The following is a 27,081-nucleotide window of genomic DNA, read 5'->3' as shown; positions in this document are numbered from 1 at the left end:
CCTTTCTGCAGACAGCTCTAGCAGATTCCATGTCGAGATTGTCATTGTTGATTAAATAATGTGTGTCATTGTATATAAGCCAGACAGTCATGCTAGTAAGGTAGCTAAATGCAAATACAATGTTGCATTTTATTATGTTCACCAACATTTTCAAATTAGCATTAAAGTACAGCTGAGGCTGATGGAAATATCACTAGCTTTGCAAGTATGTAGTCATAAAGTAATGGATAAGACACATTTTCAGATATCCCACTAAATGCCAGAAATATCAGGAGATCACTATCGTCATGTGGCTGTATCCTTATGAAATGATTAATGCATAAATAAAATGTCATAGCAATTTGCTTCGTAGTCGAAATATTTTCCAAGAGCAGCTAGCATGACTAAAAAGTGAATTAGTGAAACAAAATGAAGCAGAGCTGTTACCGGGAGAAGCCACTGCTGAACTGGGTTGTTTGGTTCCTCAAAAGCCCCAGTTCTCATAGCCCAACTAGAGCACATTTTTGGGGAAATACAGCAAATTTGGCCAGGGTTGAGAATGAAAATGTATTGAGAATTTCTTGCCTGTCTCCAAAGGAACTTCCTCTCACTCTCCCCTGTGATGACCACAAGATCTCCAAAGCCCTTTCTGCAGACAGCTCTAGCAGATTCCATGTCGAGATTGTCATTGTTGATTAAATAATGTGTGTCATTGTATATAAGCCAGCCATCTTTGGTGGTGTTGTACACTGTAAACAGAGCAAAACTGTTATCAGCAGATCGATGGAAAACAAGAGTCTACAGCGATACTAGCAGTGCTAGCTAAATGCAAATGCTAATACAATGTTGAATTTTAAGCCACTGCTGAACTGTACCCGTTTCAACTGTGACAGGCTCAGGTTTGGGAGTCACACCTGAAAATACAAGAACCAAGAGGTCTTAACGATGGGTGAACACCCTTTTATTGTCAAGCGATCGTAAACTGCAGCGATGAACGCGCTGCGTCTGGTGTGAATGCAGCATAAGGCCTAGTTTATGGTTCTCCGTCTCTGACGCCGTCGTTGAAGTTCTGCGTCGAGGGACCGCGTTGCTCTGCAATTAACCGCCATGCCGCCAGGGGGGTGTGCCTGTGTGGCTGTGTGGTTTCAGGGGTTATAGCCAAATTCCGGTCACAGTAAACAAAGGCGACCAAGTTGGAGCGGCTGCATTAAAGTTGGAGCTCATCAATATTGAAGATGTTAAAATGTTGAAGCGCAGGCGACACAGAAGACGTTTGCGTAGGTGGTCTGTACGACCACTAAACCGGTCGAGGCTGGGAAAAAGCAACTGCCGGAAATTACGTTCTGAGCGGACCAATCACAGCGCTTGTGGTCCGCGTCAACGCGACGCGTAGTTAGGATTTTTTGGAGGTGCGCATCAGGCTACAGCGTAGGGGTCTGCGTCGACGGCGTAGCTACGCCGTAGCTACGCCGTCGACGTGACGGAGAACCATAAACTAGGCTTAAGAGTGGCCGATACCCAATACCACTTGACATGGCAAAATAATCTGACAACTGGAGAGAGGAAAGCCCGGGTGTTTTAACAGGAAGAATCTGATCATGTGATTGAAGACAGGTGCTGGAGATGACGTGCAGGTGTGGAGTTGAGGCCAGGTGCCGGAAGCCACGCACACGGCGCACACAAACGTAACAGGGAACGAACAGGGGACACAAGAGACACAGGGAAAAAACAAAAAAGGCCGAGCCGTGACAGTATGTGGAAAACAGGAAATAAAATAAATAAATAATAATTTCCGAAAAGAAAACAACTCCGAAAAGAAAACAACAATGTATTTCCTCTTTTTAATTATGCATATCATGGCTTTTTCTACTTTAAAATGTTCTTTGATTAAGTGAAGTTAAATAATTTTAGTAATTCATTTAGTGCACATTTCGTGAACCGTAGGTCTAGGCCCGCTGAGAGCCAAAATGCCCTAACTTTCTTCCTGGACCTTGGACGCCTCTGGTTCCACAACAGAGGGGCTCTGCACCAATGCATACTGAGCAAGGCCATGTGGAATATCGTTTCATCCATAAGTAAGTCATTTTTCAGTTTTTTGGCTGAAAAAAATGCAATGAGGTCGATATGTTGCTGAGGCTTTGTCTGACAGTGGATTTGCCGGTATTGGCGGATTCTGTAGGTCGTACGCTTTCCAGAAGGTGTGCTAATCATGTGTGGCATCAAGCTAGGGATATAAAACAATTATATTTCCATAACTTGGGGAGCTGTCTCGAGTCACTTTCGAGCCCTCTCGAGCCATATTTATGGTTTATGTTAATATTTATTGTTGAATTGTGTTGTAAACATGTAAAATAGATGTATATGCTCTTGTAAAGCCAGGCTTTGCAGGTTTTTTTTTTTGCTAAGTCACATCAGTGGCTCTGGTATGGATTCATGGGAGTACAAAGACTTGGAGAGTGAGGAAGAGCTCCTGATGAAGAATTCAGCCCCCAGTTTTGGCGCTCCTCCGCTCCCTTCACTGGTTACTGGTGGCTGCTTGTAACACATCAAAACATTGGTACTTACATACCGTGCTGTGAAACTGATCCGATCCAGTCTACATCCGAGACATGCTCAAACCTGAAAAGGAATCCTCCTCGCCAGGATATTCCTCGAGTGTTCAAGAATTGACAGAACAGGCTATATTACAGTTAAGGTTATTTATTTAGCAATTACACACATACATGAAATGCATACCTACAAGGCCTTGGACTCAGCTCCCCTGATGGTCTGCTCTGCATACAGTCTGCACACAGCCAGCACACCCCCAGAATGAGAGTGGGCCTCGTTCTCTAAGAACAATGGATATTTATCCCATTTCTGTGAGACTCCCCCTTATCTGACTTTCATATTTGTCTTGTCTTAGTAGCGAAAAAGGGAGCTGAGTCCGTCTGTAATTCAGACATCTAGCTGACATCAGCAGCAAAGACAGTCTGTCTGTATCTAATCTGTTTAGCCAAGGTCAAAAGTGACTGAGAACTTGACCAGTTACAATTTCTCAGGTTCGCTCAGCTTCGAGACACCTTCTTTAGTATAAGTGGGACATGAAACTTTAGTCAAAGTAAAGTAGTACAACATATAAATCATTAAATTCTCTTCAAACCTTACAACCCAGCCCGTTAGCTCAGCATCAGCCAATTGGCTTGTGGCTCCGTCAATGCGAGCTTTTCCAACTATACCTTGAATAAAAAAGTAGTCTGAATTTTTTTGAAGAAATTGTACTTCTTGTTGTTCTGAGTTTATACTCATGGTTGAATGCACTTATTGTAAGTCGCTTTGGATAAAAGCGTGAGCTAAATGAAATGTAATATAATGTAATGTGATGGGGGTGGCCAGCTGCTGTCATCAGTAATGTCAATATGCGTGCATGTGTAATGGAGAGTAGGTGTTGTCAGCGAAACCAAAACCAAAATAACCCGCAGCAATGGTCTGGGATCACTCCACCAAACCGTGATCAACGCTAGAGCAGGGTTTTTTTGCCCTCCCCGGACCAGGTGCTCTGCATCAGGTAATCTGCTCTCCAGGGACAAAGGGACAAAAGCATACTTGCAGTGAGAGACATCCTGTCTTTGTCAAGCGGGGTTTAAGTTCAGCAGTAGACTGGACATAAGGGTCTAAGTTACGGAGTAGACTGGACATAAAGAACACACGTCGGGTGTCTCCCATCAACCTGACCCGGCTCCTTGCAGAGAAACAAGCTCAGCAATGAATATGAAAAGTTATTATTATTATTTTTGAAATCCATCCATCCATTATCAGCCGCTTATCCGGGGTCGGGTCGCGGTGGCAGCAGGTTCAGCAGGCCGACCCAGGCTTCCCTCTCACCCGCAACACTTTCCAGCTCATTCTGGGGGATCCCGAGGCGTTCCAAGGCCAGCCGGGAGATATAATCCCTCCAGCGTGTCCTCGGTCTTCCCCGGGGTCTCCTACCAGTTGGGCGTGCCTGGAAAACCTCTAATGGGAGGCGTCCAGGAGGCATCCTGACTAGATGCCCGAACCACCTCAGCTGACTCCTTTCGACACGAAGGAGCAGCGATTCGACTCCAAGCTCCCCCCTGATGTCCAAGCTCCTTACCCTATCTCTAAGGGTGAGCCCGGCCACCCTGCGGAGGAAGCTCATTTCGGCCGCTTGTATCCGAGATCTCGTTCTTTCGGTCACGACCCAGAGTTCGTGACCATAGGTGAGGGTTGGAACATAGACCGACCAGTAAATGGAGAGCTTCGCCTTCCGGCTCAGCTCCCTCTTCACCAGGACGGACCGGTACAGCGCCTGTTTTACAGTTGCAGCCGCACCGATCCGTCTGTCGATCTCCCGCTCCACCTTACCCTCACTCGTGAACAAGACCCCGAGATACTTGAACTCCTTCGCTTGGGGTAGGCAGTTTGTCCCCACCTGGAGGGAGCAATCCACCGGTTTCCGGCAGAGCACCATGGCCTCAGATTTGGAGGCGCTAACTCTCATCCCTGCCGCTTCACACTCGGCTGCAAAACGCCCCAGTGAATGCTGGAGGTCACAGTCCGAGGAGGCAAACAGGACCACATCATCCGCGAACAGCAGAGAGGCGATCCCGAGACTCCCGAACCGGATCCTCTCCGCCCCCTGGCTGCGCCTAGATATCCTGTCCATGAAGGTCACGAACAGGACCGGTGATAAAGGGCAGCCCTGGCGGAGGCCAACACCCACCGGGAACGTGTCTGACTTACTACCGAGGATACGGACACAGCTCCTACTGCAGGCGTACAGAGACCGGATAGCCCGTGCCAACGGGTCCGGCACCCCATACTCCCGCAGCACCCCCCACAAAAACCCCCGAGGGACCCGGTCGAAAGCCTTCTCCAAGTCCACAAAGCACATGTAGACTGGTTGGGCAAACTCCCAGGACCCCTCTAGTAGTTTTGCAAGGGTAAAGAGCTGGTCCACTGTTCCACGACCGGGAGGGAATCCGCACTGCTCGTCTTGAATCTGAGGTTCAACAAGCGGTCGGAGCCTCCTTTCCAGCACCCTGGCATAAGCTTTTCCCGGGAGGCTGAGCAGTGTGATGCCACGATAGTTTGAGCACACTCTCCGGTCCCCCTTCTTGAAGATGGGAACCACCACCCCGGTCTGCCAGTCCATGGGCACTGTTCCCGACCCCCATGCAACACTGAAAAGGCGTGTCAACCAAGACAGCCCAACAATGTCCAGCGCTTTCAGCATCTCAGGGCGGATCTCGTCCACCCCTGGCGCCTTGCCACCAAGGAGCTTTTTGACTACCTTAGCGACCACTGCCAGGGATATGGGAGAAACCACCCCAAAGTCTTCCGGCGCTGCCCCCTCTCCGGGGGACATGTTGGCCGGGTTTAGGAGTTCCTCAAAGTGCTCTTTCCACCGCCCGACGATGTCCCCAGTCCGGGTCAGCAGTTCCCCCCCCCCTGCTGAGAACAGCCTGGGGTAGCCCCTGCTTTCCCTTCCTGAGCTGTCGGATGGTTTGCCAGAACTTCCTTGAGGCCAACCGAAAGTCCTTCTCCATGGCCTCCCCGAACTCCTCCCATGCCCGAGTTTTAGCATCCGCGACCATCGCAGCTGCAGCCCTTCTGGCCTGCCGGTACCCGTCAGCTGCTTCAGGAGACTCCTGGACCAGCCAGGCCCGAAAGGCCTCCTTCTTCAGTTTGACGGCTTCCCTCACCCCCGGTGTCCACCACCGGGTTCTCGGGTTGCCGCCACGACAGGCACCGATGACCTTCCGGCCACAGCTCTGAGCAGCCGCGTCCACAATAGAGGCTTTGAACATGGTCCACTCGGGTTCCATGTCCCCAGCCTCCCTCGGGATTTGTGAGAAGTTCTTCCGGAGGTGGGAGTTGAAGACCTCACGGACAGGATCCTCCGCCAGACGTTCCCAGTTCACCCTCACTACACGTTTGGGCTTGCCAGGTCTTTCTAGCCGACTCCCCCGCCATCTGATCCAACTCACCACCAGGTGGTGATCAGTTGACAGCTCTGCTCCTCTCTTCACCCGAGTGTCCAAGACATACGGCCGCAGATCAGATGATACGACTAGAAAGTCGATCATTGATCTCCGGCCTAAGGTGTTCTGGTACCAGGTACACTTATGAGCCACCTTATGCTCGAACATGGTGTTCGTTATGGACAAACTGTGGCTAGCACAGAAGTCCAACAACAAAACACCATTCGGGTACAGATCGGGCAAGCCGTTCCTCCCAATCACACCCCGCCAGGTTTCTCTGTCATTGCCCACGTGAGCGTTGAAGTCTCCCAGGAGAACTATGGAGTCGGCAGGCGGAGCCCTTTCCAGGACCCCTCCCACCGACTCCAAGAAGGCCGGATACTCTGAACTGCTGTTCGGTGCATAAGCACAAACAACAGTCAGAGCTTTACTCCCTGCAACCCGCAGGCGCAGGGAGGCGACCCTCTCGTTCTCCGGGGAAAACTCCAACATAGCGGCGCTCAGCCGGGGGCTCGTGAGTATCCCCACTCCCGCCCGGCGCCTCTCACCCTGGGCAACTCCAGAAAAGGACAAAGTCCAACCCTTCTCCAGGAGCTTGGTTCCAGAGCCCATGCTGTGTGTGGAGGTGAGCCCAACTATATATAGCTGGTACCGCTCCACCTCCTGCACCAGCTCCGGCTCTTTCCCCGCTAGCGAGGTGACGTTCCACGTCCCTAGAGCTAGTCTATGCTGCCGGCGATCGGCTCGCCCAGGTCTCCTGCCTGGCCCGCCGCCCGGTCTGCATAGCACCCGACCCCGATAATTCTCCCCGCGGGTGGTGGGTCCACGGGGTGACTGCTGCTCCATGTTGTTTCTTCGGGCTGAGCCCGACTGGGCCCCATGGGCGAAAGCCCGGCCACCAGACGCTCGCCGACGAGCTCCCCTCCTGGGTCTGGCTCCGGGAGGGTGCCCCGGTTTCCCTTTTCCGGGCGAGGTAACTTCAGACCGTGGGCTGCTATTCATCAGGGTTTTTTGAACCGCTCTTAGTCTGGGGTCTCCCCCGAGACCTGTTTGCCTTGGGAGACCCTACCAGGGGCTGACGCCCCGGACAACATAGCTCCCAGGATCACTGAGCCACTCAAGCTCCTCCACCACGTTAAGGTGGCAATTCATTGGAGGAAATATTTTTTGAAATATTGCCTATATTTGAAATTGATAGCCGCATCCAAATGTTATTGGTTGGTCGGTTGATCCATCACTTAAATCCAGACTGAAATATCTCAACAACTATTGGATGGATTGCCAACAAATCTTGTACAGAGATCCATGGTCCCCATAGGATGACACCTACTGACTTTGGTGATCCCCTGACTTTCCAGCCAGCAAAAATTTAGCAAAATCTCTCCAAAATTAGTGGACGTAATGCCGTTCACATATTCACAGTGCCCAGAGGCTGAATCTTAATGACTTTGGTCATCCCCTTACTTTTCATTTATCGCCACCATCAGATTAATTTGTCCAATTATGATTCATGACCAAACACACTGATGACATTCCCATCAGCCTCAGCTGTAATTTGTTTAGGGCTAATTAGCTAATGTTAGCATGCTAAACTAAGTGAACATGGTAAACATTATAATACCAAGCATTATAGCTTTGTCATTGTGAGAAGGTTAGCATGCTGATGTTAGCATTTAGCTTGCATTAGGCAATAGTGCCAGAACTCATGTCCATTGAACATTTTGTGATTTAAAAAATAAATAAATGCTTGGTATTAGTAACTTTCGTATGATTTGATGCATCTTATCACAGCTGTCTACAAAATCGTGGTTGAATTTTGTTGACCTATTTTTGGTCTATCAGAAGAAAAAAGTACCAAAAAAGACAAAGATTCAGTTTTGTTTTTAAATTTTGTTTTATTGAGCATCTATTTACAAGTTGTACGCTATAAATAGACTGATGAGCAGCCCACAGAGAAAAAATAAAATCTGATAATTGTAGTAATAAAACATCTTCACCTGTCATGATTCTTAATTGTATTCAAATGCTCTTGATTATCTTGATTGGTAAAAAAAAGAAAATAAACTGTACACATTTAACAAATCACATAATCATGTATTATTTGTTGTGGACCATTCACATATTTACTTGACCCTAGTTTACTAAGTGCAATGCCAGTGCTTGTGTGAATTATTATATAAGTATGAATCATTGTCGTTGATTTTTTTTATCCAGAATACTTGGAACAAATATTACAGGGTTTGGTTGAGATCCACTGCTTAGTAAAGTGAACCAAATTAAAGTATGAAACCATAATCATTCATTCTCATAGTGGGATTGACACTGAGCTCACGTCTTCCTATGCTTGTTCATTCTGTTCTATGTTGGCCACCAGACCCTTGGTGTCTACAAGGGTTCGAATGGGATTGTTGAAGTATAACTTGTTATCGAAGGTGCTTTCTCCCAGCACGGGGATGGGTATCCGTTTACGGAAGAGGAGGAAGGCACCGAGTCCAATTATGGCGATTACAACTAGCACTACAGCAACAGTGATGCCAGCAGACCCATGGGAAACTTCTTCAACGACTTGGGCTGGGGAGGCAAAACATAAAGAAGTATTGACAGTGACATAGCTGGAGTTTGAAACATTATATTTAAAATATGATGGTCAAATAACTTACCAACAGAAGGTGGCTTTTCTGTAGGTGTAATAACTGATGAAAAAAGGAGATAAATGCTCACTGTAAGTGACTGATGACTCAAGTTAAAACTATTGTACATACCAGTTGATTCAATTTACCTTTGGCTGTTTTACAGATGTAAGACCTGTATCTGCTGCAGGTGTGTGTGCTCCACTTTCCACTGTCAGAGCTGATTTCCACACATGAATCTGACTTTGGCATCCCTGTTTTCCAGTTGACGTAATCCACAGCACTGTTATCAATCCACATCCACTCATCTGAAACAGGGAGGCTTGTTACTTTAATCAACTTCGTCCCCTTTTTATGTGCAGTTTATGAGTGTAGTGTACTGTGTTGTATGTTAATGGAACAGTGCTTAACTTATGTACACGTTTGAAAAAGGAATTAAGAAAAAATAAAAGCTCACCTTCATGAGTCTTATAGAGGCCGATCCAGAAGGACTTGGCATCGTCCTGCAGAATCTCCAGGTTCTGTTGTATGAACAGGCCCTCTTGAGGGTCCTCAACACTCACCAGAGTGGCACCTGATGAACAAAACAGTCAAAATTGTGCACACATACAAATTGTCGTGGACATTCTTCCTAACGTACCCATTTTCAGGCATTCAACTGAGGCATGGGCCCAGTTGTTCATCACTGAGCTCATGAAGGAATAGCAATGGCCTCTGAAAGGTATCCAGGCTTTTTTTTTCTTTGGTTCTGGACAGTTGCCGGGGAGTTGTGGGGGCTCAGTGGGTGCTACAACTAAAAAAGAGACAGGACAATGCATTGCTAGCCATGCTTAGTGTTTGGTAATGCATAGATATCGTGTAGGATAACTAACAGAGGGATTGTCTGACCTGGTGACCTCTTGCAAAGGGAATAGTAGGTGTTGGTACATGGTGCAGTCTTCCATGTTTTGTCCACATCGATATACACACAGCCATAGTTGTTTTTAGGCTCATTTGTGCCCCATTTAGTATGAAACAGCAGCCAGTTATCGATCCACTTGAACCGCCCACCAGTCTGTGAAAAAACAAAACTTGCATTTAAGTCGAAACAGAGCCCAACGGTCTCAGTTTGTTATCATGTTTGAACTAGAGGTAAACAATAAGAGGTAAAGCCTTTTACCTCATTGCTGTTGAGGCCGATCCACACAGGCTCATTGTGCTTGGAAATCTGCAAGGTGATGTATGCCTGGGTGACGGGGTTCAGGATACTGGCCAGATCTGCATCGTCTGCTTGGCACTGCCTCCTCGCCTCGTCCCATTTCATCTTCAGGGCCACCAGTTTGTAGGAGTCATTGCCAAGTTTATGGAAAGCCTTTGGTAACACAGTTGTGGCTGGGACTACAATCTGAGAATCTTTGAAAACAAGAAACATCATGAAAAAAAACGTAAACCAAACATTTTAAATTGATGTTGTCACCAGTTTGCATTTACACAATTACACAATGTTTGAAAATAAACTCTATCACTGAAACTCATGTTGATGTGGCTTTGCTGACATTTTGCTCACCACTGTTTCTTTTGCAGATGAAGCTATGTTTTGAGTGACACTCTTCCACCTTCCATACTCCTGAAATTTTGGAGTTGCTTCCCACCATCATCACACAGTCAAATGTCTGTCAGCCAGAAAAGAAACAAACATCAGTTTGACATTTTAACTGTCTGAAGTCAGGATATACAAGGTCCTTTTGTAACGGTGACAGGCTGTCTCGTGATAGAAGTCGATTTTCACGTGTTTTTCATGCTTTATTTTCACACTTCTTTGCAACTAACTTTATAATAACTATAAGCACAGGCACACCGGCGGATCTGGTTGCAGTTTTATTTTACTTGTAGAAAGAAGCAAAACCTCTTATGATTTTGTGGTCATAAGAGGCCCCGATATTGATAAGATGATGTGGTCCGTTTTTCAGAATGAAATAGTTTAAGGAAGAGGATGCTATATATGTAGCGCAGCTAGATGCAGGGCTGAGATGCAGGTGAAGTTCAAAACAGACGTGAAAAGAGAAGTACAGCTTCCCACTGTCCCAGTATTTCATAAAAATTGATAAAACAGGGAATGCTAAAAGCAGCCTCTGCTCCAAGGAGGTCAATTACAGTAAAAAGGGCTCACATACCCTCTCTTCACTCTTAATATAAATAATAAAAATCAAACTAGTTTGCAATATACATTGCTTAATTTACAAATGGGGAATCCATGATTTAGTATGAAAACTCAATCATGAAATGCATAATAGTCAAGCTTATTAAACATGTATAACTGTGTTTATGAATTGTATACTAATTAGTTACTAATGAGTGTTAATGTTGGAACAATGTTTTGTAAATCATGAACTAAGTGGTTACTCATGCTTTATTAATGCTAAATAGCTTGTAGTTATTATAAAGTGTTAACAATATTCTTGGTAAGTGTTACCAGAATATGACCATCACATTGTTGAGATAGACAGTTGGTCAGACAATTTTTTTTGAATATAGGAGCTTAAGCTGAAATAACCTCATAATCCATTACATAACGTCCATCAGGCATTGATGTCGGATGCCCTTTTGCCCAGTTGGTGTATGAAATGGCTTTGCCGTCCGTCCACACAAAGTGCATATCCCAGTTGACGTCATTCATGCCGATCCAGAAGTCGTCATTGTAGCTCAGCATCTGCATTGTCAGGAATGCTAGAAAGGAAGACACATTTAATCTTTAACTCCCTTAAAATAGTGGTTTAATTACGTACCTGCACAATGAAATGTAACCTTTACAGACGAAACACAAAGAAAACACTCGCCTTGCTCTCTCTCCTTGGTGATAGAAACCAGAGTTCCTCCCTGGTTAATGCAGTGCTTCCTGGCATCCTGCCAGTTCTTTTTGTCATCCCCCACAACTAATTTGTAACACTGTGTGTTAGAATAACAAGCAAAGGGACAGTAGGTAACCAATGTGAAACACATTTTATCAGAACAGATTGTTCTTTTGTAATGGAGTAATCAGTGTTGTATGCAGTTATATATCATTACCTTTCCTTGGAAAAGGAGCCACTCTGGTGCACATCCTCCCTTAGGAAGAGTGGTTGGGGCCATTGTTGTGTTGATAAAACTACCGCTTCTTTTGCAAATGGAAGGTAGCTCAAAACCACAGTTTATGTCATTCCAGTGCCCTATGTGCAGAGTTTATAGAGAACAATTAATAAATAATCAAATGAAATGTATTATTTGGTCAGACAAGCTTATATTTCTGAAACCCCCGCAGTGTGGTGTTAGACTCACCCATGAACTTGTATAAAGTTACACAATTTTCATCATTATTTGCAAAGTTGGGCTCATTTCGTTCCCATGCAGTGTATGTTACAGGTGTGCCATCCACCCAGCTGAAAATGGAAAGAAGACAACGAACAGGACGTCACTTAAAAAACCCAAACAACATCTGATCTTGTGTTTTTTTATCAAATGTCAGACGAGACTACGGTGGATGGTGAAAAGGAATCCTCTTCGCCAGGATATTCCTCGAGTGTTCAAGAATTGACAGAACAGGTTATATTACAGTTAAGGTTATTTATTTAGCAATTACACACATACATGAAATGCATACCTACAAGGCCTTGGACTCAGCTCCCCTGATGGTCTGCTCTGCATACAGTCTGCACACAGCCAGCACACCCCCAGAATGAGAGTGGGCCTCGTTCTCTAAGAACAATGGATATTTATCCCATTTCTGTGAGACTCCCCCTTATCTGACTTTCATATTTGTCTCAGTCTTAGTAGCGAAAAAGGGAGCTGAGTCCGTCTGTAATTCAGACATCTAGCTGACATCAGCAGCAAAGACAGTCTGTCTGTATCTAATCTGTTTAGCCAAGGTCAAAAGCGACTGAGAACTTGACCAGTTACGATTTCTCAGCTTCGCTCAGCTTCGAGACACCTTCTTTAGTATAAGTGGGACATGAAACTTTAGTCAAAGTAAAGTAGTACAACATATAAATCATTAAATTCTCTTCAATGGTTAGTGGGAAGTACCCAGCACACCGACAGTTAGCAGTGTGTCAAAACAATATAGTGTGATTTACCTGAATGATTTATCCAAATCCACTGTCATGCCGATGTAGTACTGATCTGCTGAGCCCTTCGCTATCTGTTGGAACAGCATGGTGAAAGAAACATTACATTAAAGTTAATTTAAAAACAATTGTCACACCCAAGGTTTTTGCACTTTTGCCAGAACATCAGATCAGTTTTTGAGATCATATATTATGTTGTCTTTTTGTTTTGTTTTGGGAAAATGTATTGAGAATTTCTTGCCTGTCTCCAAAGGAACTTCCTCTCACTCTCCCCTGTGATGACCACAAGATCTCCAAAGCCCTTTCTGCAGACAGCTCTAGCAGATTCCATGTCGAGATTGTCATTGTTGATTAAATAATGTGTGTCATTGTATATAAGCCAGCCATCTTCGGTGGTGTTGTACACTGTAAAGAGAACAAAACTGTTATCAGCAGATCGATGGAAAACAAGAGTCTACAGCGATACTAGCAGTGCTAGCTAAATGCAAATGCTAATACAATGTTGAATTTTAAGCCACTGCTGAACTGTACCTGTTTCAACTGTGACAGGCTCAGGTTTGGGAGTCACACCTGAAAATACAAGAACCAAGAGGTCTTAACGATGGGCAAACTACATCTCAAACATCACATAACTTTTTTTCAAATAAATCTCTCTGTGTGAACTGCAGCTCCATGATGAGACCGGTCAATGTCACCTTTCCCTATCTGGCAGATCCAGTCTTTATAGGCATCACAAAACGCATCATTCCAGTACCGTCCGTAGTAAATGTGGACTTCTGCACAGTGTTCGTTGTCATTGTGGTTGTTTGGTTCCCCAAAGCCCCAGTTCTCATAGCCCAACTAGAGCACAGTTTGGGGGAAAATACACATAATTAGGCCAGGGCTGAGAATAACAGTGGGGAAAGCCTTTTGTGACAACAATGAGGTGCTACATACAGGTGACCCATCGGACCATCCAAAACCTGCATTGGTACCAAGGCTGAGGCCAATCCAGGCTTGATTGGAGGACTGAAACCTTTATGACAGCAGAACAAAAACAGTACTGATTACTTGAGTAGCATAATACAAATTATGACATATACATTTATGCTATATATATATATATATATATATATATATATATATATATATATATATATATATATATATATATATATATATAGGGGTAACTCACGGAGCGTTGTTCAGGTCCTGTGAACTGTGTACGCTCATCAGGTCCCCTCCGATGACTTCGCAGAAATCTTGCGCTTCACGCCAATTCTTCTTCTCGGCCTTTCTTTTCTGGTAAAGCTTTTTAATGAGTGAAAAATAAATATATGTTGAGTTTTGTGTTCTTAAAATCTCACCATTGTCCCAGATTAGTTCAGTTTGTCATCCTACTTTGTAGCAGACGCTCCTCTTGGCAGCAGGGGTCCAACCAGCCTCGCAGCTCAAGGCCGGGGTGGTGGGCGGGACCGTCGTCACATGTGCACCCTCTGCTGGTTTCTTACAGATGTACTTCTCCTTGTTGCTGCAGCTGACAACATCCCATAATCCAGCGAAAACCCCAGTTGTTATGGCAACGCATCCCTGACTTCTGTCTTTTGATAAACACGGCGAGAGAAATGGGAAAAATATCGATGAACTGAGCTCAAAGGTGTGAAGATTACGATCAATTATTACATTCAAGGAGTAAATAATGAATGTGGATCAAGATATACAACAATACATGACTTCAGAGTCCAGAGACAATATTCTGTGAGGCTGTGTGTCGGCACAGAGGTGCTTTGAGTTTTGAGCTTTGAGCTAAAAACTGCATTGGAGGCTAATGGTAAACGGCATACATTTTGCTGATATTTAGTCATAAACCAAAGTATTTGACAAATGCATCACCTCAAGATGATGCTAGATGAAAGACTAAGGAAGAAGCAAAGTTATTACACTTATTCCTGAGGGGAACATAAATGTCTGAACAAAATGCCATGGCAATCAATCCATTAGTAGGAAGCACAGCCAAAGAGAGGTGTGCTGTACCTGGCATGTCCACATTGAAATGAGTGAACGAGACTTTTCTTCTGGTGGTCCACTTGAAAGTGTTAATGTCGTCTGTGTTGGATAAACCTGTCCAGAAATACTTCTCCGGCCTCAAACCCACCAAACTGACCAAGAAGGCATTCTCATACCTAAATGAAAACATATGAAAGCAGAAAGGTGAGCAATGAAATCTTTAAATCCCGACATTATAGGATTAAGTGGAAAGTAATCTTCAATTTTAGCAAAGCAAGATTTCAAATAAGATTTTAAAATAAATACAAAATTGACCTTATTACAGCATTCAACTCTTGTTTTAAGACCTAACATAATCAAAGTCAATGAATTACTTTCAAAACAGGTGTTTTTATGACTACAATATCGGGCAAAGTTTTAGATTAACACAACATAAATAAGAAAATATACCTATCAGTCACATCCACCACGTGCGCACCAGCCTCTGAGCATGCCCGCTTTGCCTCAGCAAGGGTTTTTGTCTCAGATCCAATGTTGTAACAATAAGAACCAAATCTGATTGAGCCCTTGATAAAGAAACAAACACAGTGAGACTAATGCCGTGTTCACACCAAAACAGTTGCGAATTTTCGCAACGCCACTTCGCCTATATCGCGCCGCAGGTGAAAAATTCGCTCTATGTGGTTAATCCGTTTTTTCGCAACCATCGCTGGGGAAAGGGGGCGGGGCTTATCTCTGTGTCTTGAAAACATTTACTATTTCCTTCATCCACCAGGTAAATAACCACTAGTACTACTTGGAGCACTACTTGTTGAGGAAGTCCCACACACGTCGGACCATCAACCACCCCGTGTCTGGGTTCATAACATTATCCGTAGTCGCACACAGCTCCGACTCCTCCAGGACGAGTGTCTGAGTGAAGCCGTTTCCAGCGCTCCTTCAGCGGGCCAGCAGTTTCATTCAGTAACGGCGATGATGCCGGGCGGAGCTTCTCAACGCTGATTGGCTTTCGCAACTCCGCGTCATGCGAATTATTCGCTGGAGTTGAAATATTTGAACGCCAGCGAAAAAGCGGCGTTGTGACGCCGTTTCGCTTCTATCGCGACGCCCGGTGAAAAATTCGCTTTTTCGCAACCTAACGCGGCTGTGCATTGACTTAACATGTAATCTGGACGCGCAAATATTTCGCAACTGTTTTGTTGTGAACATGGCATAAATCTAATAAAAGCTTTGTTGTATTATCACTATATAGAATGAAATGTCATCACTTACAAGCTTGCAGCCCGGGTTGGCTTCTTCTTGGGCGCCTTCAGCTGGTTTAGTGGAGGCCTTCTTCTTACAGATGTATCCATACGTCTTCTCACACATGTGGTCAGCCCACTTCCCGTCCTGTATGGGCCACATTCAGCAGATAAGAACAGCACCGCTCATGTTATATCACTCCATTCATCACCATGGGCATTTATTACCTTTCCTCTGATGACAACGCAGTCTTCCTGGAGGTTGGTGGCATGAGACGGCTCATCGGTCTGCCACTGGGTGAAGGTAACGTGGGAGTGATCAGACCATTCAAACAGCATCTGGTTCTTCAGATCATTCAAGCCAATCCAGAGCACATCTGTCGGCACTGACGGGTTTGAATGCGCATAGATTGTTAGTGTGGAACCATCTCTCGCATTTTATTTCTTCTGTATTCAGTATTTTTGTTCTTTAGATTAATAGTTCAACATCGTGGGGAATGCGATTATTCGTTTTCTTGCAGAGCGTTAGATAAGAGGATCGATACCCTGAACATCTCTGTAAGTTAAATATGAAGCTGCAGCCGATTAGCCTATCTTAGCATAAAGATTGAGAGAAAAAGCTATCTTGGCTTCAGCAGCCCTAAAGCACACAAACAAACAAAGTCAATTCAATTAGTTTAATCGCTACAAAAACTGAAGATTAAAAGCGTCATGCTGGGGTGTTACTGGCACTATTTCCTGTCCCAAAGAAGTGACTTATTGGAGTCTTGATGAAACAAAAAGAAGATATAATAATAATGTGTTACTTAATGAGCTTTAGAAGTGCTTGTTGGGGGATTTTGCCATCTTTGGACAGAGTCTGGCGAGCTGTTTCCTCCTGTTTCCAGTCTTTATGCTACGTTTAGCTAACTAGCTGTTGGCTGTTTACCCTCACAAGCAAATATAGGACGGCAGTGTCAATTTTCTCTTGGTGAGACAGCGCATAACCGTATTCCCCAAGATGTGGAACTAATCCTTTAAAATAAAAAAGGTTCTCTATTGTTAAAGTTTACTTTTAGCATACTGTAGGGGGCACTTACAGTATCCAGACTGAGATATGACGAAGCTCTGCTCTTCTATATTGTGTATGCTGGCCAGATCTCCTCCCTCTTTGTGACACGCAGCCAAAGCATCCTTCCACATCTTTTTGTTCCTCTGCAGGTAGTAACAGCTTCCTGCATATGGAACCCAGTGACTGGGGCAGAAGCTGGGCTGGTCTTTGTCTGTGGAGAGAGACCCAAAGAGGTGAGAACACATTCAGGGTCACTTTAATAATAGCTAGATGGTTTGGAATTATATTATTTTACTTGGTGGTGGCGGAAGACTGGTAGAGTTTCCTTTGCGACAAATGTAACCAAGTTTCTTGGAGCAGGCGCTGCTCTCCCATTTTGAGGCTTTTGCAGCGTTTAGGGTTGCACAGGTGAGCCCGGGCTCTGACGAGGGATGACCTATTGGAAACATTGACCCATGGCTTTTATGTCAACATCAACTGTCAATATGTGATCATTTAAGAAGCTTACTGTTGTTATTCACTTACCTGGAGCCCAGTTTAAATATCTGAAGGGGTTTCCGTTGCTCCACTGCCATCCACTCTCAAAATCCAAGCTGTTCAGTCCAATCCACAGAGATGTTCCCAAAGTATTTGTCAACCCTGCGTCAACCCATGTATTACAATGCAAGTATTTCACAAAAGAGTCAATTATGTAACATTGTAGTAAGAGTAACAGATAGGTTGACTTTGTACCTGAAATGTATGACTGCTCATGTAGCTCTACAATGCTGAGGAGGTCGGCTCCCTGCTGCTGGCAGCTCTTCCTGGCCTGATGCCAGGTCAACACTGACAGTGAGTTCCTCTGATACTGAACGCCTGTGACCGGGTCAGTGTCCCAACCCGAGGACGCTGCATTATGGAAGAGACACAACAAATTATCAAACTGAGGGGAAACGATTTACCTGGTGAGGTAAAAGTAGCGTCATATGTATGTTCACTGTATCAGAATGGATTTTAAGGACAATGAATGTCTGAAAACTGTCTACGACTGTGCTGGGTTTCATAGAAGTACAATGTCAAAAGTGAGATGGCTTTCATTTTAGAGCAGCGGCAGAGGAATGATGTGCCGGAGAGAAGAGGAAAACAAGGACAGTTCTGTGTTGACGACTCATGAAAGGAAGCGGTAGTGTTGTTCTGCTGGGGGAGAGGATGGGGTCAGAAATCAGACCTGTCAGCACTGACCTCCGCAGTGATAGCGCTTAGAGAAATTACAGGCCAACAAGACAATTCTGCATGATTCGATTCACAGAGTTCTTCATAAAACCGTGCAACTTAATCAAGGGCTGTTGATTATCATCAGTGTTTCTTACCTCCGTTGGGACAAAAGCCCCATTTCTTCACTTTGTCATAATCTCTCTCTGTTGCACACCAAAGCTGACCATCTGAGCGACCTTCCTTTGTGCATTCAGCATACCACTTCTCATGAAACTTAAATGGGAACTGACAGGGGCCTCCAAAGGCATTGCCCTCGATTGTGAACACCTCTGAGGAGACACAGATCGTGATGTTAAAGATAGTCCGAAGTTTCTTGAGCAACATAACACAAGCAACGCCTGCAAATCAACAACCTACTAGATGTGCACGGTCAAATGTTTGTGGACACTTGATCATTGCACTGAAATAAGATTGTTGACTATGGACATTTTTACGCTGCCATGACATTGACTCTTTGGGAAGGCTTTCCCCAAGACTTAGGAACAGAAGTATTAGTGAGGTCGTCCATTGATGTTGGGCGAGAAGACCTGGGATTGAGGTTCAGTTCTCGGTTCAGGCCAGTCAAGTTCTTCCACAATAATCTCAGAGAACAGTCTCTTTATGGACCTAGCTTTATGCTAAAGAGTGGGGACATTTTGAAAAAGGGCCTCCCTCAAACTGTAGCCATGAATTTGGAGACACACTATCATCTACCATTGTATACACAACCATTCTATACAGAGTAGATGAGGTGCAGCAGATACAGACGGGGTAATACTTTGGGCTCAATGCTCATGGTTAGTGTACCATTTACACTGCAGCTCTTGACGTGGACTCTCTGCTGTAGATCTGTTAAATTGTCCTTATCTACATACAAGACTAGTTTTAATTGAGTTACAGATGGGTTCAAGTCAAGTGCTTGACTTTTGCAACACAGACTGATTGTTGCATTCTGGATATTGTTATGTGCTCGAATCACTATTAAACAGATATTTAGTCATAAGGCCTCACTTTTCAGTCACCACCATGTTTCGTCGTGTACGATTTCCCACACAATATGCTTATTTCCACGAAATCTCAGATCAAATAACTTTTCTCAGAAAAAGTTGTTAAATAGAGTTGTTAGTGAGTCCATCACTTGAACAAATCTGTCTTGCCATTTTTCTAGTCAATTTACATGACTACTTGGTCTACATAATATTGCTTGTAAAATGAAATAGCTGACAACAATCTCAAGATCTATAATCAAGATTCTACACGAGAAACACTTTAGCAGGACTTTCTACAACACCTTTCCAACATTTATCAATATTAGACACTACAGTTTACACTATTATACTGTGTCTTTATTAAAATTGATTGTGTCCCCACAATTCCTACCTTGAAAACCCTTTGAACAAAGATCACCCTTGGTGCCAAATATCCTCCAGCGACTCCAGAGACCTGAGCCTTTGTAGATCATTATGTTCCTCTCATTGAAGTTGCCCCAGTTTAAGTGCAGGTCCTGGTTTTTTAGGCCAAAGAGGGTCTCATTCTTGCACTGCCAATGTTGGAGGTCACTGTTCTCATCACATTCAAAGAGGAGCACCTTCACCCAGTCTTTAATCTCTGTGGCCCCCAGGCAGAGCTTGAGGGACAGACTGAGGACACGCGATTCGGAGGCCCAACGGAACTGTTGCTCTTTGGCATGAGGGTCACAGGGGGCCACCGTCATTGACGTGGCGCTCTCCACCCTTATGCACTTGTTGTGGTTCTCGTTGAAGATCAGGAAGGAGCCACTATCTGCAGCAGAACAAACAGCATCAAGACATGTACTTACAATCTGATCACTCTCGTCAATTTTACTCACAATCGACAAAATGTGTCATGGGTACGTACCTATGTCTGCAGTGATGCAGAGGACCTGCAGGAGACAGAGGACCACAGCAACATTTGAGCATGGTAACATTATCCTTCGTGTGTAGTTTGCACTCAGTGGTGGATGTGATTGTAGGAGAGTTTTCCAGTCATGAGAGAAGTGGTCTGGTGTGTGCTAAGGTGTGTGACATGGAGCAACAATGACACAGAGACATTGTGCGTTCCCCCTTAATCACTCTGATGGGTATCCTGTCACATGGGTAGCTAACGTTGGTCCAACAACAGCAATTTCCATGAGCTTCCACAGAGGTTTTTGGCAGAGAAAGGGAAGGCAGGAAGTGGGATTTAGGCAATCACTGCTCACCATCTAATGTCTGAAAATCACCGGTGTTACTTTAAGAAAACTCATAGTGTTTCTATTTTTAATAAATCAAAGGCAAGAGAGGAACCGGGGAATGAATTTTGGAAATTAATTCATCCAAGCAGGCTTTCAATATATTGCCTTTATCTGAGACTTTTGATCGATTATAAATAGCCTTTCAGTCTGTGCTAAATGTGTGCACGAGAGCAGATGTCGTTCAGCAATACATGGCCTTTGTAGACGTTTCAGAAGCAGGAAGATTCACATCTGATCACGAATGTGACAGTTAGACAATTACTGAGCCAGAGCAAATGAGGATTTATCGAGGTTTGCAGCACTTTGCTGATGTGAGAGTTTTGGTGGGATAGTAGCCCCCTGGAGGTCTGCAGGAAGTGCAGTGATGATACAAGTCAGTAGAAAGAGAGGACAGGAGGAAATCCTGTTTCCTATCGGGGGAAGAGAGTGGAGATCTGACCACGTTGGCCTCATACGGTCTGCAGAGATGCCCAGCAATGGTGCAGACAAATGGGAAGCAGACAAATACCTGTGAAATACCTGTCCTTTGTATGGAAAAAGCTGTATCTGACACTACAAGTTGTACAGTATATTCTAATGAACTGAAACCTACGAATTACAAAATGTAAAATGTTTCAAAAAATCAGTCAGTTGGTTTGCTTGTCTGTCTTCTAGCTCATTAATCATGTAAAATGAAGCATAGGGGAATCAACATTTGGAGTTGTTTTTAAGTAGTGCATACATCATTGTATTTTTAAACATTGACATAAGAAGAACAAGTTGAAAGACAATATTGACTTATGACATGACCTTATAAAGTTAAATGTGTTGGAAACTAATTTGTTTTTATACATCCAGCAGATGCGGAGTAACATTATCATTCATGTGGAGTCAGGTTTCTGGCCACATCATCAATATAAATCCAATATTTTCTCTCCTTTCAGCTCTGTTTTAGTTTCAATTCCTAAGGGCAATAAAGTAGTTTTATAAAGGTTGACGAAAGTGGACCAGAAAACCAAAATAATAGACCAAAACAGACTGAGAAGGGTTAAAACAGAAAGGAACTACATAATTGGTTGAGACTTCTCTGCCGGTTATTCCCTACAAGTGACACCTTTAACATCTGTTGATGACTGGTTAGTGCTGCTTTAGAATAAACACAGATGATTGTAGAGAAGATAACTTAATAATAATTCACACCAATATCAACAGAGGAGAGGAGATGTAGCGTACAGACAAATAGCAAAAGAGTCAATAAGAGAAATGTCTCATATGATTGTATTTTAAATGCAGTCATATGAGAAATCAGTATAATAGAGATACAATATACCACCACCAGAGCTTGTGATCATAATGCAGCCACTGATCTGCTGAGCAGTTGGAGCCAAAACAGCTGACGTTAAAAAAGTTATTTTCCTAAAGAATACCAGATGAACCACGTCAACGCCTTCCTTTGGAAAAACAATGCTGTAGTTTTGTCAGTTCAGCACTGTGCTACAAGAAGTGGACTACAAATATCCTGTTCACTTCCTCAGTTGCAACGATATCTTTCAACTACGGGCACAGAGCCAAAGAATAATAAGTTCAAAGTCTTTTGACTACTAATTTAATACAGCCCAGCAATAAGTATCCTTTTGTGATTGATTGCATTCTTTTTGTAGGTCATTTAGCAGATCTTGAAAATGAGAATCCATACAAATATAAGTTTCTTTGCAGTGCGTTTTTTTTAAAATTGTATTTTAAATTACATCGGATTGTACAGGTGTAATGACTCTGTGTCTTCTAGCCGTCAGTGCTCTTGTGCTTTGGACCTTGTAGGAAGGAATGTAAGGACTAGTGATAGGAAACCAGTTCTATTGGGGAGTGATTGTCAAGAAATGGGATAAAATCCAGCATAAAGGTTTTTGAATGGTGGTCAAAAACATTCTGCGTGCATGATAAATCACACTACTGAAACTCATGTATATCATATGTTTGAATGATTTTCTTTAATAATCTTACCAAAATATATGAATCAATGATACAAACTCACACTTTGTTTTTCTTTCATGAATAAAACTTAGCAAAGAAAAACCTAATATCAACAACATGGATTTATGCTTTTACAAATTCACTGCACTTTATGATGGTAGAAAAAGAATATATCATATAAACTCTCAAATGGCATTACAGGTACATTTCCAAAGTGCTTGGTGAGGGGTAAAAAAAAGTTGAACGGTAAATAATACATAACACAACACATAATGTCCTTGATGGGAAAACATTGCTGAAGAGCTCCCTTTTGGCCTGTGAAAATTACCATCATGCATGTTGACAGAATATCTCTTCTGTATTCGCAAATTCATACTTTTGGTTTGGTCGCACCAGCTTTTCTTAAATCCATTACCTTTAAGTTATTTTTAAACTGGTGCAACCGCTTCTTGCATCCTCTTGTTCCTGATTGGACCAGCCTCTTGCTCCTGATATCGGTGTTAACGTTCAACTATCTTCACTTTAATTAAGTGCGGGTCTCAAAAGAACATCCTCTCTGTGTTGAAGACCCTCAGCCTGGTCATGAAGTTGAAATAGACGAAGGCCAGGCAGACCAACAGGTTCTTCATCAGGTAGAGGACGGGTGTGACGAAGCCGAAGAACGAGACGAGGCCCACGCGCACAAAGAAGAAGGGAAAGTCCTGCAATGCCACTCCGAGTGAGGACAGCAGGGGGCTGTGGGGCATGACCACCACCCGCAGGCAGGACAGGAAGCTGAAGATGTAGATGGGGAACACCCAGCCTGAGTAGTAGACAACAGGGTGTCCCGCCACCCTCACCATCTCCACTGTGTCCATCCAAAACATAAAGCTGTCCACAAACACATCCGCTCGGGCGTCGCTGGCACACAGGAATCTCAGTGGACCCGTGTAGGCGTACGGAGATATGTGGTACGCCGTGGTGCTCGCTGATTGTGAGCTCAAGCCAGAGATGCTAAATGGTCTCCCGGGATTACCCGGTATCCCCGGGACGGTCCCGTTGGTCTCCTGTCGCGCCCCCGCTCCGTTCTGGTTCCTGTCATTGTGCTGGTTTGCTGGCATGGGGGTAAGCCCAGCTGGCCCAGGCACAGATGGCCCCGGCGCAGCTGGAGTGACAGGTGTCACCTGTTCCACATGTGTGAGGACAGTGGAGGGGATGTCAGCGTCTCTCGCCATGTCATTAGCTGGGGAGAGAAAAGTAAAAGATTATACAGAGCAAAGCAAATCGGAAACTACATTTGCTTATGTTGCTTATCTTCATGTGGTGTTGGAGTTCATTTGTCTTTTCTTTTTTTTAATTAACCAAACATGACAAGAATCATAGTATTCAGCTTGATTTTATTTGTTTGTAGATATCAGTATAATAGGGTTACAATGTACCACCACAGTTTTTGAGTCAAAACTTCACGAGACAGCTGACGTTAAAAATTCTCAAAAGGATAGAGTTTTTTCCAAAGAATACCAGATGAACCACGTCAACGCCTCCCTTTAGAAAAACAATGCTGAAGTTTTGTCAGTTCAGCACTGTGTTACAAGAAGTGGACTACAAAGGTCCTGCTCACTTCCTCAGTTGCAACGATATCTTTCAGCACAGAGCCAAAGAATAACAAGTTCAAATTGTTCTGGATGAATTGCATAAAATAATTGTTCGCAGCATTTGTTTCCTCATAGCTTCTGTGAATATAAAAGGCTTGTAGGGATCACTATGGAAGTTGGCGGGGGAAGGTTCAGGATCTAAAGCTCTGGTTGAGTGATTTGCGTAACGTGTTCAGAGAGCGGCGCTCACCGTGGCCGGTCAGTCTGCAGTGGCGTATCCTCTCCACAACGTCAATACAGATGAGAGAGAAGAGGACTAGTGACACAGGGAGCTCCGTGAACGTATCGTGTGTCATGTTGTTATTTATCTGAACCTGGGCAAACAGCCAGAAAAGCATTAGTTAAACATACTTGAGCATTTAAACTAATTGCTTACTCGCTTCAATATGGAACGCATTAATTTACCTCAACAATAAAAAGGACCTTTGCACTTAGACTGTACGTCTACATGTCTGACATCCTCTAGTTCTGGGTTTGTGGGCTAAAATCACTTGCAGCGCTGGTATTAGGCTGAGTCAGGACTTCGTACCAACAGGACACAGAACAAAGCAGACAAGCTGGTCATTTTAGCAGAATTGATGTCTCTTATGTAAAAGACACCAGATAAGCAAGGGCCACAAAGGTCAGCTTTGGGCCTAGAAAGGGCCACATAAAACAGCAAATAGGAGCTGAGCTGCAGCCAGCCAGGAAGTGAAAATGTGCCTCATGGACAGATGATTTGACAAGGGTAGCTTGGACAGGAAGAGGGACCAAGCTGCTTATCAGTCACTCCTTATCCATATTTATCCCCGGAGAGCCAAAAGATTCCTCACAAATCATCACCTTTATTTCACTCACAGATACCTAACAATGTGATTCCACTCACCCACAAAATGTCATGTCATTATTTTTCCAAACATAAAAGTTGTGGCGAGTATTTTTTTAAGTTTCAAGAAGCTTCTTTATGTGATAAAACACAATCATACAAACATAATTACAAAAGGATCAACAATAATAGTTGGACTCTTGCTACAAATATGGCAACAGAGGGGTCAAAGTTCATGATCAGAGTACAGATAAAATTATGTAATGCTGTACCTCAGAGCTGGCGATGAGAAAGGCAAAGCAGGGTAATGTTGAAAGGATCACATATACGAGGGCCACAGGCCTCCTGATACAAAGACAAAGAAAGGAAGGTAAAGAAAGTAAGGAAGGAACACAAGGACCTCATGGTATTGACCAGTACAAACCAGCTGCAGACGACACTGCAGGTCAGGTCTCAGTCAGCTGCTGAGCGTTCACTCTGAGGCCCCTGACATCAGGACGAAGGCAGGAGAAACTCACCACTTCTTCCTCCCAATGAGAAACTTCTTCTTCATGAAGACCATATACTTCATGGGTACCCAGACCAGCAGGGCGGTGGAGGTGACGTAGGCAATAGAGGTGGCCACAATCAACCAGTAGGCCGTGCTGCCGTCTCCGGCGGGCTGTGACGACGTTTTGACATTTGCTACAATGATGGCGAACCTCTGCATGACGATGAAGAGCGGCACGCACAGGCCTGCAAACTGCAGCACCTCGCACAGGGCGAACTTCAGCGTCTTCCCCGAGCCCATGCTGCGGAGCTCAAAAAAAGAAAAAGAAGGGAGGGAGACGGGGGCTGTTGTCGCAGTGAGGCGACCCCTGTCCCTCCGAGGGCTGGTCCGGCCTCGGATCAGTGCATTGTCTGCCTCCACTAGCATTTTCCACACAGCGCAGCCCTGGCTCTCTGCTCACCCAACTGCTTACACTGCACTAGGCATTGTGTGCCTCGGTGTGTCGGTGGTGTGGCTGGCCCTTTACTCTCTTTTTATACGGAGTGAAAACAAATGGTAGTCTAGCTGCGCACCCTGAGGGATATGCATGCCCGACAGACATCCGGGAAGATTTAGTCCTGAAACTTATATTTCAAAAGATTATGAAGCTAAAATCCAGTTTTATCAAATCAGCCACAAATAATAGATTAACTATATTATTCTGGGCATTTAAAAATAAATGTAGCTTTGAATTAGGTATACCTTATATTCTGCATTTTCCAAAACCAGCAAACACCCAGAGTAAAAGCAACAGCCAAGGCACTTCTGCCATCTAGTGGCAGAATGTGACCACTACAAAGAGTCACATGTAACAAACAATATATTTATATACTGCTTCAACAAATAATTGTTTTGCAAATTTAGATGAATTGTTTAGATTAAGACTTAATGCATCTTCATGATGGACACAACTCCTACGACAGGGCCATGAGCTGAAAATATTTAGTAGTTTTGTCATCTTTCATGCCACGATCCTTTGTATCGAACTAATGATGAAGAGAAAACTTGCTGTTGATATATTTAGAGCCCAAAACCTGAAACAGTTGGACATTGTGCAGACATCAGACAGCTGGACCCATAATTAAGGAACTGTATCAGGATGAGGTGCAACTGCACAATAATTAAATTTACACACATTTATACTGAGCGACAATAACATATCTCAGGCAATAAAAGCAGAGTTGGACCACAACTACTCTCACTGGAGTTGTCAATAGGTCATATTTCCCGCTCTCATATCTATTCTATATTGCTGTAAAAACATCTCATTCAAACAACTGCTTCTATTCAAGTGTCTGGATCACATCATAAGTTAATTCAACCTCCGTTAACGGTTTGGTGAATTCAGTAAACTGTCTTGATGTGTCAAATAATACCATGTTGAATGTCTAACGGGTAGGTTGGTCCTAAATTGCCTCTCAGGTCATAATCATAATAAATAGACAACTACTACAATAAAAAAATAAAAAAAATGCTGGTGGATCAAATAAATGTGCCTGTATCTTCAGGTGAACTATGCTAATGCATGACTCCTCATATATGAGGAGTCATGCATGAAACAATAGTATAGCCCTGATAGGGGCCGTTTTTCTGCATAGACTACTTCTACTTTTAGTACTTTGAGTTGGCTACATTTCCTGGTTATGCTAGCATACTATAGGCTTAACAGCACGTTACATACTACTACTTTTACTATGACTATTGCTTGTCACAGAGAGTATGAAGG

The 27,081-nt window shown here is 44.0% G+C and overlaps 1 protein-coding gene across 1 annotated transcript; it reads right to left on the bottom strand.

The window, feature by feature from the left end:
* Positions 1-7,844: 7,844 nt before the first annotated feature.
* Positions 7,845-25,616, bottom strand: mrc1a (mannose receptor, C type 1a; the record flags this gene model as incomplete). Its single annotated transcript, XM_079234550.1, is given in 34 exon segments — positions 7,845-8,534; positions 8,624-8,656; positions 8,743-8,901; positions 9,051-9,167; positions 9,234-9,386; positions 9,482-9,647; positions 9,753-9,985; positions 10,140-10,245; positions 11,127-11,299; positions 11,410-11,518; positions 11,639-11,778; positions 11,888-11,988; positions 12,682-12,746; positions 12,914-13,077; positions 13,204-13,242; positions 13,368-13,512; positions 13,609-13,687; positions 13,847-13,962; positions 14,053-14,252; positions 14,686-14,834; positions 15,109-15,224; positions 15,931-16,047; positions 16,128-16,285; positions 16,979-17,161; positions 17,246-17,386; positions 17,476-17,589; positions 17,683-17,838; positions 18,300-18,473; positions 19,564-19,965; position 23,101; positions 23,104-23,609; positions 24,212-24,335; positions 25,099-25,171; positions 25,345-25,616. Coding segments are annotated over 34 exon segments (5,217 nt in total). The 3' UTR covers positions 7,845-8,301.
* Positions 25,617-27,081: the final 1,465 nt, after the last annotated feature.

Source organism: Taurulus bubalis, assembly GCF_910589615.1.
Source record: "Taurulus bubalis genome assembly, chromosome: 18".
Classification (NCBI taxonomy): domain Eukaryota; kingdom Metazoa; phylum Chordata; class Actinopteri; order Perciformes; family Cottidae; genus Taurulus; species Taurulus bubalis.
Note: the sequence above shows the minus strand (reverse complement) of the source record. Positions and strands in the feature narration are given on the sequence as shown.